At 41.0% G+C, this 15860-nt stretch overlaps 1 protein-coding gene across 2 annotated transcripts; it reads left to right on the forward strand.

Moving 5' to 3' along the window:
- Positions 1-72: 72 nt before the first annotated feature.
- On the forward strand, positions 73-15249 carry STYXL1 (serine/threonine/tyrosine interacting like 1). 2 transcript variants are annotated; one of them, XM_067472169.1, is made up of 11 exons: positions 73-158; positions 2685-2792; positions 5310-5561; positions 5676-5737; positions 5827-5971; positions 7688-7744; positions 7874-8019; positions 9091-9236; positions 11823-11920; positions 12008-12117; positions 15001-15249. In XM_067472169.1, the coding sequence occupies exons 3-11, from the start codon at positions 5459-5461 to the stop codon at positions 15130-15132; spliced, it is 999 nt and encodes a 332-aa protein (XP_067328270.1). In that variant the 5' UTR covers positions 73-158; positions 2685-2792; positions 5310-5458; the 3' UTR covers positions 15133-15249. The 2 variants fall into 2 exon arrangements, with proteins under 2 accessions (XP_067328270.1, XP_067328271.1); XM_067472170.1 differs by lacking the exon at positions 2685-2792 and having other exon boundaries at positions 91-158.
- The last annotated feature ends 611 nt before the right edge of the window (positions 15250-15860 follow it).

A 15860-nucleotide genomic window follows, 5' to 3' on the forward strand; every position in this document is an offset into this window, starting at 1 on the left:
ACTTCTCCTCTCTCCTTCTCCTCAAGGGACGACCTCCAGGCAGGCAGGGGCACGGCGAGACTTGGCGCCGCCGCTCTCGCGAGACTTGCCGCTCCCCAAGCTCTTCTCGCGTTTCCTCAGGAAGTCGGCCCCTCCCCTTTCCTCAATCGCCCTACTCGGTAGGTTTGTCCTCTCTCCTGCACCAAACCTGTCACGGAGACCCTTCCTGACCCAACTTAAAAGAATGGCCGGGTTTGAAATATCCAAACTACCCGGAGAAGAGGGAAAGGAAAGGAACGAAGCTGATTGGCTGTGGCTAGTTTAAGAATCATCTGTTGCTAGGTAGATTAGCCCTCTATGACGTCACTAGGAAAAGAAGGGCGTGAAGCTGATTGGCTGTGGCTAGCTTAAGGGTCATCTGTTGCTAGGTAGATTAGCCTTCTGTGATGTCACTGGGAAAAGAAGGGAGTGAAGCTTTAGAATCATCTGTTGCTAGGTAGAATAGCCCTCTGTGATGTCAATGGGAAAGGGAGTGAAGCCAATTGGCTGTGGCTAGCTTCAGAATCTTCTGTTGCTAGGTAGATTAGCCCTCTATGACGACACTGGGAAATGAGGGTAGTTTTTGGTTTTGCGTTTTCGGTTTTCTTTTATGTAATTGTTGTCTGGGCTTGGCCTCATGTAAGCCGCTCCGAGTCGCCATTGGGGAGATGGTGGCGGGGTATAAATAAAGATTATTATTATTATTTTTAAGCCAATTGGCTGTCGCTAGTTTAAGAATCATCTGTTGCTAGGTAGATTAGCCCTCTGTGATATCAATGGGAAAGGGAGTGAAGCCGATTGGCTGGGGCTAGCTTAAGGATCATCTGTTGCTAGGTAAAGTAGCCCTCTGTGATGTCACTTGGAAAGGAAAGGATTGAAGCCAACTGGCTGTGGCTACCTTAAGGATAATAATAAGGGTGTTTTCTAAAAAATAAAATTCAATGCCATGTGCAAATGACAGAATAAGCTAACCGAAGAAGTAATTAAAATTAAGAGTTAAAATAGAAAATTAAAATCACTGAATAAAATCAACCTTAGAAAAACATACCATCAATCAGGCTACATAGTTCACACATCTGTTGCTAGGTGGATTATCCCTCTGTGATGTCACTGGCAAAGGAAGGGAATGAAGCTGATTGGCTGGGGCTAGCTTAAGGATCATCTGTTGCTAGGTAGATTAGCCCTCTGTGATATCAATGGGAAAGGGAGTGAAGCTGATTGGCTGGGGCTAGTTTAAGAATCATCTGTTGCTAGGTAGATTAGCCCTCTGTGATGTCACTGGGAAAAGAAGGAAGTGAAGCTTCAGAATCATCTGTTGCTAGGTAGGATAGCCCTCTGTGATATCAATGGGAAGGGGAGTGAAGCTGATTGGCTGTGGCTAGCGTAGGATCATCTGTTGCTAGGTAGATTAGCCTTCTGTGATGTCACTGGAAAAAGAAGGGAGTGAAGCTTTAGAATCATCTGTTGCTAGGTAGAATAGCCCTCTGTGATATCAATGGGAAAGAGAGTGAAGCTGATTGGCTGTGGCTAGTTTAAGGATCATATGTTGCTAGGTAGATTAGCCTTCTGTGATGTCACTGGGAAAGGAAGGGAGTGAAGCCAATTGGCTGTGGCTAGTTTAAGGATCATCTGTTGCTAGGTAGATTAGCCCTCTGTGACGTCAATGGGAAAGGGGGTGAAGCTAATTGGCTGTGGCTAACTTTAGAATCATCTGTTGCTAGGTAGATTAGCCCTCTGTGATGTCACTGGGAAAGGGAGTGAAGCTGATTGGCTGTGGCTAGTTTAAGAATCATCTGTTGCTAGGTAGATTAGCCCTCTGTGATGTCAGTGGGAAAGGGAGTGAAGCTAATTGTCTGTGGCTAGCTTAAGGGTCATCTGTTGCTAGGTAAAGTAGCCTTCTATGATGTCACTGGGAAAGGAAGGGAGTGAAGCAGATTGGCTGGGGCTATCTTAATGATTGTTGATTTTGTCTGTTGTGTGTGATGTGTTTTAATTGCTTAGGATATTGTTGTGATAACCTGTATTGTGTAAACCGCATTGAGTCGCCTAATTAGGCTGAAAAATGCGGTATAGAAATAAAGCAAATAAATAAATTAAGGATCATATGTTGCTAGGTAGATTAGCTTTCTGTGATGTCACTGGGAAAGGAAGGGAGTGAAGCTGATTGGCTGCGGCTAGTTTAAGAAACATCTGTTGCTAGGTAGAATAGCCCTCTGTGACGTCACTGGGAAAGGAAGGGAGTGAAGCTTATTGGCTGTGGCTAGCTTAAGAATCATCAGTTGCTAGGTAGAATAGCCCTCTGTGATATCAATGGGAAAGGAAGTGAAGCTGATTGGCTGTGGCTTGCTTAAGGATCATCTGTTGCTAGGTAAAGTAGCCCTCTGTGATGTCAATGGGAAAGAAAGCAAATAAAAACTTCCCTGTGTACTTTTTGTTTTGCAAATTTTGGCCCGTTGTCTATCATCTGCAAAAGTCCTTTTGGGCCCTGATCCTCGCTCTCCCTCCTAATTTGGGGCCATTTGCATGACCCACATCCCTTCTATTCTGTCATCAATAAAGAGGTTGCGTGGCCCTAAGAGGCCCAGGGCAGAACCCAACGGCCTGCTGAAATCGAATGAGATTCTAGTCTATGGGACATTATTCTAATCTATGGGGTTTTCCCTTAGCAACGGGGTTCCAATGAGGCTCTACAGAAGCAATGGAGGGCTATTGTGATGTCATCAACATTTCCGTTGTATGGGGTTCATTGCCATCCACAGTTTCCTGGTCCCGCAGTAAGTTTGTGGACGTGTTCCCCCTTCAATGGTTTGACTAAATGACAGTGTCGTGAAATTACGCATTTGGGATAAGTTCATTTGGGAGGTGTAGTCAAAACATAGGTCAAGAGGAATGTTAGAGATTATATATATATATATATGACATTTATATGCCACCCTTCTCACTGCGAAGCGGACTCAGAGCGACTTACAAAGTATATATACATACAATATATGTATGTTGCTGTGGCCCAGTCTGTGTATATGTGTTCTGTGTGTGTATATATGTGTGTATGTGTGTGTATATATCTGTATATATATGTGTGTTTGCATATATATTAATTGTTTGATTTGCTTAGATTGTATTGTTGTGTTGTGTGTTGAGGCCTCGGCCTGTGTAAGCTGCATTGAATCCTTCGAGAGATGCTAGCGGGGTACAAATAAAGTTTAATAATAATAATAATCATAATAATAATATATGTGTGTGTGTATATGTGTGTATATATTTGTGTGTTTATATGTGTACATGCATATTGTGTATATGTGTATATATATTTGTGTATATATGTGTGTTTGCTTTTATATATGAGTGTGTGGGTGTATATATGTGTGTATATATTTCTGTGTTTATATGTGTACATGCATATTGTGTATATGTGTATATATATTTGTGTATATATGTGTGTTTGCTTATATATATGAGTGTGTGGGTGTATATATGTGTGTGTATATTTGTGTGTTTATATGTGTACATGCATGGTGTGTATATGTGTGTATATATTTGTGTATATATGTGAGTGTGTGGGTGTATATATGTGTGTATATATTTGTGTGTTTATATGTGTACATGCATATTGTGTATATGTGTGTATATATTTGTGTATATATGTGTGTGTATATATATATGTGTGTGTGTGTATATATTTGTGTATTTGTGTGTTTATATGCCTACATGCATATTGTGTATATGTGTGTGCTTGTCTATATGCATATTTGTGTGTATATATGTATGTATGTGGATATGTATATGTGTGTGCATGTGTATATGTCCCCTCTGGGGTGAGAAGGGCGGGGTAGAAGTAACCGAAATAAATAAATAAATATGTATATATGTATGTGTATATATGTGTGTATTTGTGTGTGTTGTGCATATATGTGTGTGTGTATGAATGTGTTCATGTACATATGTATATGAGTGTATGTTTGTATGCATATATAGTGTATTTTTGGGGTTTTAAAGTCTGTTCTGCTGGGGTTGTGTGTGTGAGTGAGTGTTTATGAGTGATGGACACTCGTTGGACTGTTAGGTGTGTTGTGTCCAAATTTGGTGTCAATTCGTCCAGTAGTTTTTGAGTTATGTTAATCCCACAAACGAACATTACATTTTTATATATATAGATTAGCATAGTACAATATCAGTACTATATATTACTATATCGTACTATACCATTATACTGTAATATTATTAGTAATATTATATGTAATATGAAATATAAAATTGTATTATTATTATTATTATACTATAATATTATTAGTAATATTATATGTAATATGAAATATAAAATTGTATTATTATTATTATACTATAATATTATTAGTAATATTATATGTAATATGAAATATAAAATTGTATTATTATTATTATTATTATTATACTATAATATTATTAGTAATATTATATGTAATATGAAATATAAGATTCTATTATTATTATTATTATACTATAATATTATTAGTAATATTATATGTAATATGAAATATAAGATTCTATTATTATTATTATACTATAATATTATTAGTAATATTATATGTAATATGAAATATAAAATTGTATTATTATTATTATTATGCTATAATATTATTAGTAATATTATATGTAATATGAAATATAAAATTGTATTATTATTATTATTATACTATAATATTATTAGTAATATTATATGTATTATGAAATATAAAATTGTATTATTATTATTATTATTATTATTATTATACTGTAATATTATTAGTAATATTATATGTAATATGAAATATAACATTGTATTATTATTATTATTATTATACTATAATATTATTAGTAATATTATATGTAATATGAAATATAACATTGTATTATTATTATTATTATTATTATTATTATACTATAATATTATTAGTAATATTATATGTAATATGAAATATAAAATTGTATTATTATTATTATACTATAATATTATTAGTAATATTATATGTAACATGAAATATAAAACTGTAGTATTATTATTATACTGTAATATTATTAGTAATATTATATGTAATATGAAATATACAATTGTATTATTATTATTATACTATAATATTATTAGTAATATTATATGTAATATGAAATATAACATTGTATTATTATTATTATACTATAATATTATTAGTAATATTATATGTAATATGAAATATAAAATTATTATATTGTAATGTTATTGTTATTATTATTATTATTATTATATTGTGTTACATTCCTCATTTCTCACCCTGGTCTTTATTATTATTTTATTTTAGTTCGAACGGTCGACCGCAGAACGGAAAATGTGGGATTTCCCATCACCCCGTTCATGTTGAAGAGCCTCTTCCGATTGACGACTCCTCTCGATGTCAAGACGGTTCGCAATTGACGTGGTTGCCCTCAGCATCTCTCTTGGCTTTCCAAGATGGCGGGCGTGGCCTTGTGTGAGCCCAACGAACTCTACAATTTGCTGAACCAAGCCACCAGGATCTCCAGGTTGGCAGAGCCCAACTACCTCTGTCTGTTGGGTAAGTCTTACCCAACAAACGTAAGAACTAAAATTACAAAAGTAAGACAGAAGACTTTGGGAATCTTAATTAGGGAAGAAGTGGATGATCGCGTACCATTGTCCACATTTTCAGATGCCCGGAGCAAGCGGGAATACAACGAAGACCACGTGGTGACGGCGATACGAGCCAAAACGGTGAGTGAGTTGCCCTTTCCGGGACTGCGCTTCTTCCCTCCCTGGCAGGGTGTTGAATGCCACTTTCTTCTTCTTTTCTTTGCCCGAAGAACCCCTTGGGCAAATACTTGGTCCCGCAGACCGTCAACCTGGAGTGCATCCGCTACTGCGTGGTTTACGACGGCGTCACCAGTTCCGTGGAGGCCGCCTTCGACATGGATTACGACCTGTTCGAAGTGGACACGGAACTCAAACGTACGCGCGGCCTTCTTCCGTGTAGAAAGTAGAACTTCTCAGGGTTGGAGAAAAAAAGTTCTCTCAGAGCTGGAGAAGGGAGAAAGTAGGCCTTCTCAGAGCTGGAGAAGAGAGAGAGTAGGATTCATCTCAGAGTTGGAGAAGGGAGAAAGTAGGCTTTTTTCCCTCAGAGTTGGAGAAGGGAGAATGTAGGGTTTCTTAGAGTTGTAGAAGGGAGAAACTATAACTTCTCAGAGCTGGAGAAAGGAGAGAGTATGACTTCATCTCAGAGTTGGAGAAGGGAAAAAGTAGGCTTTTTCCTCAGAGCTGGAGAAGGGAGAAAGTAGAACTTCTCAGAGATGGAGAAGAGGGGGAGTAGGACTTTGTCTCAGAGCTGGAGAAGGCAGAAAGTAGAGCTGGAGAAGGGAGAGCGAGAGCATAGAACTCACAACTGGAGAAAAGAGAAAGTAGGTCTTCTCAGAACTGGAGTAGAGAGAGAGAGAGTAGGCATTTTCATAGCCAGAGAAGCTGGAGAAGAGAGAAGTAGGCCTTCTTAGAGCTGGAGAAGAGAGAGAGTAGGATTCATCTCAGAGTTGGAGAAAGGAGAAAGTAGGGTTTCTTAGAGTTGTAGAAGGGAGAAACTACTCAGAGCTGGAGAATGAAGAAAGTAGGCCTTCTCAGAGCTGGAGAAGAGAGAGTAGGACTTCATCTCAGAGTTGGAGAAGGGAAAAAGTAGGCTTTTTTTCTCAGAGTTGGAGAAGGAAGAAAGTAGAACTTCTCAGAGCCAGAGTAGGTAGAAAGTAGAACTTCTCAGAGCTGCAGAAGAGGGAGAGTAGGACTTTGTCTCAGAGCTGGAGAAGGCAGAAAGTAGAACTCAGAGCTGGAGAAGGGAGAACATAGAACTCACAACTGGAGAAGAGAGAAAGTAGGCCTTCTCAGAACTGGAGAAGGGAGAGAGAGTAGGCCTTTTCATAGCTGGAGAAGGTAGAATTTCTTAGAGCTGGAAAAGAGAGAAGTAGGCCTTCTCAGAGCTGGAGAACAGAGAGAGTAGGACTTCATCTCAGAGCTGAAGAAGGGAAAAAGTAGAACTCAGAACTGGAGAATAGAGAAGTAGGCCTTCTCAGAGCTGGAGAAGGGACAAAGTAAGCCTCAGAGCTGGAGAAAGCAGGATTTCTCAGAACTGGAGAAGAGCGAGAGTAGGCCTTTTCAAAGCTGGAGAAGGTAGAAGTTCTCAGAGCTGGAGATGGGCGAAAGTAGAACTAGAGAAGGGAAAACGTAGACCTTAGAGCTGGAGAAGAGAGAGAGTAGGTCTTTTCAAAGCTGGACAAGGTAAAACTTCTCAGAGCTGGGGAAGGGACAAAGTAGGCCTGTTCAGAGCTGGGGAAGGGAGAGAATAGAACTTCTCAGAGTTTGATAAGGGACAAAGTAGGCCTGTTCAGAGCTGGGGAAGGGAGAGAGTAGAACTTCTCAGAGCTGGAGAAGGGAGAAAGTAGGTGGTCAGCAGTTCCAAGGACACCTGGCAACACCAAGTAGATAAGTTGGTATGGTACCTAACTGAGTAGCTACACTAATTCTCTACTAAGAACTAAGTAAGTCGTTACTCTTGAAAGGAACTTGTAGCTCATTCTGTGCAAGCTTCGGCCACCTCTTTGTGGTTTTTTTGGGCAAACGGATCAGGCCACAGGATGACCGCTAATTAAAACATGTGTGACCGATGCTCCTCTTTCCTCCGCTCAGCTTATGACACGGGAGCAGACATCAAGGAGCTGCGGCACAAGCCTTCCTCTGAGGAAAGTAAGCGTGATTTTCTCTATCTTTCCTTGCATTCAATAGACGCGTAACGTTCTTGGGGTGGGGTGGCTATGGGGCAGGTGGGCAGTCGTGACACGGGTCAGTGTCCCCACTCTTTCCGTGTTCCTCCAGACACCAAGGATGGGTCTGCGGCTCGCTGTGCCCGGGTCATGCAGCGCCTCACCCGCTTCCCCGTCCTGGTCCTGCGCGGAGGCTACCAGCGCTTCACCCGCTGCTACCATTACCTCCGGACACAGAAGATCATCTGGATGCCACGGGTAGGGATCCTAGAGAGGGAAGGGACTCCCAAGGGACATCCAGTCCAACCCCTTGAATACTGGAAGGCACCATCCACTCCCTCCCGACAGATGGCCATCCATACTCTGCTTAAAATCCATATCATAGAATCCTAGAGAAGGGCTATCCAGTCCAACCTCATGAATACTGGAAGACACCATTCGATCCCTCCTGACAGAAGGCCATCCAGACTCTGCTTAAAATTCATAGAATCCTAGAGTTGGAAGGGACCCCCCAAAGGCTATCCAGTCCAATCCCATGAATACAGGAAGTCACCATTCAATCCCTCCCGATAGATTGCCATCCAGCCTCTGCTTAAAATCTATATCATAGAATACTAGAGTTGGAAGGGATGCCCAAGGGCCATACAGTCCAACCCCATGGATACTGGAAGACACCATTCAATCCCTCCTGACAGATGGCCATCCATACTCTGCTTAAAATCCGTATCATAGAATCCTAGAGTTGGAAGGGACCCCCAAGGGTCATCCTGTCCAATCCCATGAATACAGGAAGTCACCATTCAATCCCACCCGACAGATGGCCACCCAGGCTCTGCTTAAAATCCGTATCATAGAATCCTAGCGTTGGAAGGGACCCCTAAGAGCCATCCAAGCCTAACCCCGTGAATGCAGGAAGACACCATCCGCTCCCTCCCAACAGATGGCCATCCAGCCTTTGCTTAAAATCCATATCATAGAATCGTAGAGGTAGAAGGGACCCCTAAGAGCCATCCAAGCCTAATCCCATGAATGCAGGAAGACACCATCTGCTCCCTCCCGACAGATGGCCATCCAGCCTTTGCTTAAAATCCATATCATAGAATCCTAGAGTTGGAAGGGACCCCCAGGGGCCAACCCCATGAATACTGGAAGATACCATCCAATCCCTCCTGACAGATGGCCATCCAACCTCTGTTTAGAAACCTTCAGAGAAGGAAGGAGACTCCACTAGAGTCCCAGGCAGCGTCTTCTGCTTCCAAGCAGCTCTCCCCATCCAAATATGTGTATGAAGAGAAGGAAGGATGGGTCCATTCTTCCTTCTCTCTGCAGGAACTGGAGGCCTTCAAGCCGTACCCCGTGGAGATCCTCCCTATGAAGCTCTACATGGGGAATTTCTCCCAGGCCTGTGACAGCCAGATCCAGAAGGACCTGAAAATCAAGGCCCACATCAACATCTCTGAGGAGGACGGCATCTTGTGAGTCGTACGGTCCTGGGTCACAACATGTTCAAGGGGTTCATTCTGCCTTCTCTCTTTGGTATATAGACAATCTAAGCTTTTGCTTTTTGGCATGCTTGTTGTAGCCTGGTAAGATTCTGCGTGCTCAGAAGACGAGAAAGGGCATGCTGGGATAGATTTGGAGGACCCAGAGGAGGATAGAAATGGTCTGGAGAGAGTTGTTTTGGAATCTCCTGACAGTTCCCACCAGACTGGAGAAAGCGATATCAGTTCTCATGAGAATCTGCCAGAAGTGTCAGTTGAGAGAAATGTGGGGGGTGAATGTTTGTCCAAATCAAGGCACTTGGAACTTCGGAGGGAGAGCGTTCAATAGAGACAGACTCACTTTTCGCAGCGGCTCAGAGATAAGGAGAAGAGAAGCAGGTGTATGAGGAACGATGTCATGGGAGGGATTGAAGCCTTTTAAGTGGTTTTCTGTTGGTACAATTCCTTGTGAGAGCAATGTTGTATTCAGGTGAACATCTCTCGGTTCCTGGTCCTACATGGATTCATGTATTCAAGTTTCTAAGTTCGTATCTGTTTCTAGTTCGTAGGTTGCCTGTCTTGGATTCATGCTATCATGTTTATGGATATATCTGTGGATTGACTCTTGAGGCTGTATTTGAAAGGATTTTGGAATCTTGGCTATCTTGGAAATATCTTGGAAATAAGATGCCTTCACTGTGTCTGGTTGTGATCCCCAGGTTGTGACAGTCAGCTTTCGTATGATATTATTTCTAGCAGCCACTCTTTGCTTGATAGTCAAGCAGTGCTTCTTGTAGGTCTGAGCACAGTCCAGAATAACCTCCAGGTATTTGGGGTGCTGCAATGTTCCAGTGGGATTCCTTCACAGGTAATAATCCTCAGAGCTTGAGATGCTTGTCTGTTCTGAAGGTGTTTTAGATGGATTAGGAATCAGCTGGTTTCCTCTGTAATGTTAGTTAGGCGATCCCTCGTTGTCTGAGTAGGGTAGTCTTCCAAGATCAGTCTACTGATGGGTCCATAGGTGACTCTGGAGCACTATTCTTGATCTGCATCTTCTCCCACAGTGAGGGCATTGGTTTCCAGGTGGAAGGTGGTCTTGTTTGGGGTTGGCTTGACGTGCCTTCTTCTTGGCATGTTTCTCTCTTTCGCCCTCCATTTGTGCCTCTAATTCAAATTCTACAGCACTGCTGGTTACAGCTGACCTCCAGCTGGAGCGCTCAAGGGCCAGTGCTTCCCAGTTCTCAGTGCCTCTCTGCAATAGGCAGTAAGATCACCTAAAGCTTTGGAGAGCTTCTGTTCCACCATTTCAAAGTTCCCTGCTTGGGTGGTGATGACACGATCGTCAGCATAGACGAAACTCTCTGCCCCTTTTGGCATTGAGTGTTCATGTGTGTAAATGTTAAGCATTTATGGAGCAAGCACGCTCCCCTGAGGCAGGCCGTTCTTCCGTTTCCGCCCTCTGCTTCTCTGGCCCTGGAACTCAACAAAAAAGCTCCTGTTTTGTAGCAGATTTTGTATGAAGTGGTCGTCCTTTGTGATACTATATTTTTTTCTCATGAGAAGTGACTTGCAGTATCCAGATCCTAAAAACAGTAAAGAGTATACTGCATTCTTGCTGACTTTGGAGAGCTTTGGATCTTTGGAGAGCTTCTGTTCAACCATTTCAAAGCTCCCTGCTTGGGTGGTGATGGTGGGATCGTCAGCATAGATGAAATTAGATGGATTAGAAATCCGCTGGTTTTCCCTGTGATAAGAGCATCTCAAGCTTTGAACAGAATGAACTGGTTTCCCCTGTAATAGACAGTAAGAGCATCTCAAGCTTTGGAGATGTTTTGTTCAACCATTTCAAAGCTTCCTTACTGAGCAGTGATGGCACGATCATCAGCATAGATGAAACTTAGATGGATTCGGAATGAGCTGGTTTCCCCCGTAATAAGGCAGTAAGAGCACCTCAAGCTTTGGAGAGCTTCTGTTCAACCATTTCAAAGCTCCCTGCTTGGGTGGTGATGGTGCGATCGACAGCATAGATGAAACTTAGATGGATTAGAAATCAGCTGGTTTCCCCTGTAATAGACAGTAAGAGCACCTCAAGCTTTGGAGAGCTTCTGTTCAGCCATTTCAAAGCTTCCTTACTGAGCGGTGATGGCACGATCATCAGCATAGATGAAACTTAGATGGATTAGAAATCAGCTGGTTTTCCCTGTAATGGGCAGTAAGAGCACCTCAAGCTTTGGAGAGCTTCTGTTCAACCATTTCAAAGCTTCCTTACTGAGCGGTGATGGCACGATCATCAGCATAGATTAAACGTAGATGGATTACAAATCAGCTGGTTTTCCCTGTGATAGGCAGTAAGAGCACCTCAAGCTTTGAAGAGCTTCTGTTCAACCATTTCAAAGCTCCCTGCTTGAGTGGTGATGGCACGATCGTCAGCATAGATGAAACTCTCCAATTAGGAAAAGGCAAGTGAGGTGGTCGTCCTTTGAGATACTGTAAGTTTTTCTTACAGTGTCATAAGCTGCTGACAGGTCTGTGAGGACAGCTCCGCTAATCTGCTGCTTTCCAAAACCCTCTTGGTCCCAGTTTCGTCGGAGACAGCGAGAAGCTCCTTCACATTCCCGTCCCGGATTCTCCGGAGGCCAATATCTTTCCGTACTTTGGCGACATTTGCCACTTCATCGGTGAGTAGTTTGCACTGCCGTTCCCCCTTTTCTCCCTGTCTTAGCGTCACCGTAAGTTAAAAGAGACGACACTTTCCTTCCGCACAGACACTCGCATCGATAAAGACGCCGTCTTGGTTTTTTCGACGTTGGGCATCAGCCGCAGCAGCACGGCCATCATGGCCTACCTGATCCATTCGTGTCGGCTCTATCTAAAGGTAAACATAAACTCCAGGTAGTAGTAATAGTAGTAGTAGTAGTTATTATCATTATTATTTAGTTGCCTGACCATTATATAGTCTCTATTTATATCTAGCTAGTAATCAATAAATAATAACCACTGTTATAACTATAACAACAACAACAACAACAATAATAATAATAACTACCTCTATTATAACTAAATAATAATAGTAGTAGTAATACTGTCGTATGTATCCAGCTGGGGGAATCTTGGTGTTGTAACCCCCCAAGTAATAATAATAATTAATTGATGTTGTTATTATTACTATCCTATAGTTGTATGGCCATTATATAGTCTCTATTTCTATCTAGCTAGTAATATTGTTTTAGATATCGTTGTTGTTGTTGTTATTATTTAGTTGTCTGGCCATTATATAGTCTCTATTTGTATCTAGCTAGTAATAAATAAATAGTAACCTCTGTTATAACTATAATAATAATATCTAGCTAGTATAACTATAATAATAATAATAATAACAATAATAATAATAACTACCTCTATTATAACTAAATAATAATAGTAGTAGTAATGCTGTCATATGTAACCAGCTGGGGGAATCTGGGAGTTGTAACCCCCCCAAGTAATAATAATAATAAATTGTTATTGTTATTATTACTATCATATAGTTGGATGACCATTATATAGTCTCTATTTCTATCTAGCTAGTAATACATAAATAAGTAAATAAATATTAACCTTTGTTATAACAATAATAATAATAATAATAATAACATCTATTATAACTAAATAGTAGTAATGCTGTCATATGGATCCAGCTGGGGGAATCTGGGAGTTGTAACCCCCCCCCCAGTAATAATAATAAATTAATTAATTGCCTCTACTATAACTAAATAATTATAATAGCAATAAATTATAATTAAATATTAATTACCGCTACTATAACTATATAATAATAAATAAGAATAATAACGATCTCTACTATGTATGATAATAACAATAATAAAATAAATAATAGCAACTTCTACTGTAACTAAATAATAATAATAATAATAATAATAATAATAATAGATATAAGAACACCAGGGCCCCTTGTTGGCACGGTGGGTTAAACTGCTGAGCTACTGAACTTGCTGACCGAAAGGTTGGCGGTTCAAATCTGGGGAGCAGGGTGAGCTCCCACTTATAGCCCCAGCTTCTACCAACCTAGCAGTTTGAAAACATGCAGATGTGAGTAGATCAATAGGTACCGCTCAGGTGGTAAGGTAACTGCGCTCTGGTGGGAAGGTTGGTTTTTTTTGTTGTGCCAGGAGCAACTTGAGAATCTGCAAGTCGTTTCTGGTGTGAGAGAATTGGCCATCTGCAAGGATGTTACCCAAGGATGTTACCCAGGGGATGTTACCCAGGGGATGTTTTTATCATCCTTGTGGGAGGCTTCTTTCATGTCCCTGCATAAGGAGCTGGAGCTGATAGAGGGAGCTCATCCGAGCTATCCCCGGATTCGAACCTGCGACCTGCCGGTCTTCAATCCTGCCGGCACAGGGGTTTAACCCACTGCGCCACTGGGGGCTCCGGTGGGAAGGTAACAGCGCTCCATGCAGTCATGCAGTCCACATGACCTTGGAGGTGTCTAGGGATAACACCCACTCTTCGGATTAGAAATGAAGATGAGCATTGGAGTCCCAAAGTCGTATACGACTGGACTTAATGTCAGGGGAAACTTCTACTTTTAGGTAGATAGACAGATAGATATATTGATACATCACAAGACTACCAGGGATGGTTGGGAAGAGGCTGTGAATGGCACTTTACCTTCACCTATTTGTATCTGACTCTGCCTCTGTTTCTATCCAACCCTGCCTCTATTTCTATATAGCGGTAGGTATTCATATTCATATCATACTAGCGGTCCCCTGCCACACATTGCTGTGGCCCAGTCTGTTGATCTGGAAAATAAAGTAATTAGAAAGTGCTGGTTTCTAATATATGGAATTTCTTTATGCTTGTGGGTAAATAGTATTTCTTAATGTTTCTTTGACAGTGTTGACGTAGAGATTGTCTGGTTTGGAACATGCAACATAATAATTGTCCATCTTTAGGAGTCCCTTTCAAATCGATAATACTTTATCTGTGTATGTGTGAATCATATATATCTCTGGCTGGATGGCTCTCTATCAGGAGGGCTTTGATAACACGTTCTTGCCCTGGTGAAGGGAGTTGGACTGGATGGCCTTAAGTATTTTCTGTTGGTCATGGAGGTTCTGCGTGGGAAGTTTGCCCCAGTTCTGTCATTTGTGGGGTTCATTCAGAATTGTCTTTGATTGTAGGTGAACTATAAATCCCAGTAACTACAACTCCCAAATGCCAAGGTCTATTTCCCCCAAACTCCATCTGTGTTCATATTTGGGCATATGGAATATTTGTGCCAAGTTTGGTCCAATTCCATCATTGTTTGAGTCCATGGTAGTCTCTGGATGTAGGTGAACTACAACTCCCAAACTCAAGGTCAATGCCCACTGAACGCTGCTAGTATTTTGTGTTGGTCATGGGAGTTCTGTGTGCCAAGTTTGGTTCAATTCCATCACTGGTGGTGTTCAGAGTGCTCTTTGATTGTAGGTAAACTATAAATCCCAGCAATTACAACTCCCAAATGACAAAATCATGATTTTTTTGAGTGATGCTCACTCCTTGTGTTGTGAGATGTTTTGTTTCCAAATTTGGTCTGATTTCGTTCATTGGTTCTTTTGTTTTTAAGGTACTTATTATGCACAGAGCATTTTAATATATATAGATAGTCGTATGGCCATTATAGATTCTCTTCTATATTGACTCTAGCCAACCTGTCTCTATTCTTCCCTGGCTCCCGACCTTCGTAGTGAACCTTGCCTTTCCTTTGCAGAATGCGTGGACCTACCTCCAGAAGTGCAAGGGCAACATGCGGCCCAACCGGGGGTTCGTCAAGCAGCTCTCGGAGTGGGAGGAGCGGATCAACTTCACCACCATCACTGACATCTCCGAACCCAATTACTGACGGCAAGCGTCTCCCAGTGCGATGGCCTAGGATGGGATGCGTTCTCCCTTCAAGAGCAGTCTTTTTTTAAAAAAATATTTATTTTATATTTTTTGAAATATACATATTAACTTTGCAGTGTCCCTGTGTGTTCATCTGCCTGCAATGTGTTTGCGCTTTGCATTTTTCCGGATTTAGCTGAGAAAGAGCGGGACCTTATATGAATTCTGCTTGGCTGGGGACGATGGGAATTGGAGTCCACATAAAAACCAGTATTTGGGGGGGGGGGGCAGGCCGTTTTGCTCTTTTGAGACCCAGTTATGGAGCATAGCACTAATACACAATAATAAACAACTACAACTACAAAATAACGTCAACAATATAGAGTTGTAGTACTAGCAGTGGTTTATTATTATAATAATCACAATAAACAACGACTACAATTATTACTATTACTATTATAAATATTAATAGTTATAATAATTACTATTACTATTATACTATTATTACTAATTGTAATTTATTTATTTTAAATAAATAAATACTAATTGTAATAATAATTACTATTACTATTATAAATGGACATGAGAGAAGCCTCCCACAAGGATGATAAAAACAACAAATCATCCAGGCAATGTCCCCTGAGCAACATCCTTGCAGACGGCCAATTTTCTCACACCAGAAGCGACTTGCAGTTTCTCAAGTCGCTCCTGACACGACAAAAAAAAACCTATTATAATTATAATATT

Source organism: Anolis sagrei, chromosome 11, assembly GCF_037176765.1.
Source record: "Anolis sagrei isolate rAnoSag1 chromosome 11, rAnoSag1.mat, whole genome shotgun sequence".
Lineage (NCBI taxonomy): Eukaryota > Metazoa > Chordata > Lepidosauria > Squamata > Dactyloidae > Anolis > Anolis sagrei.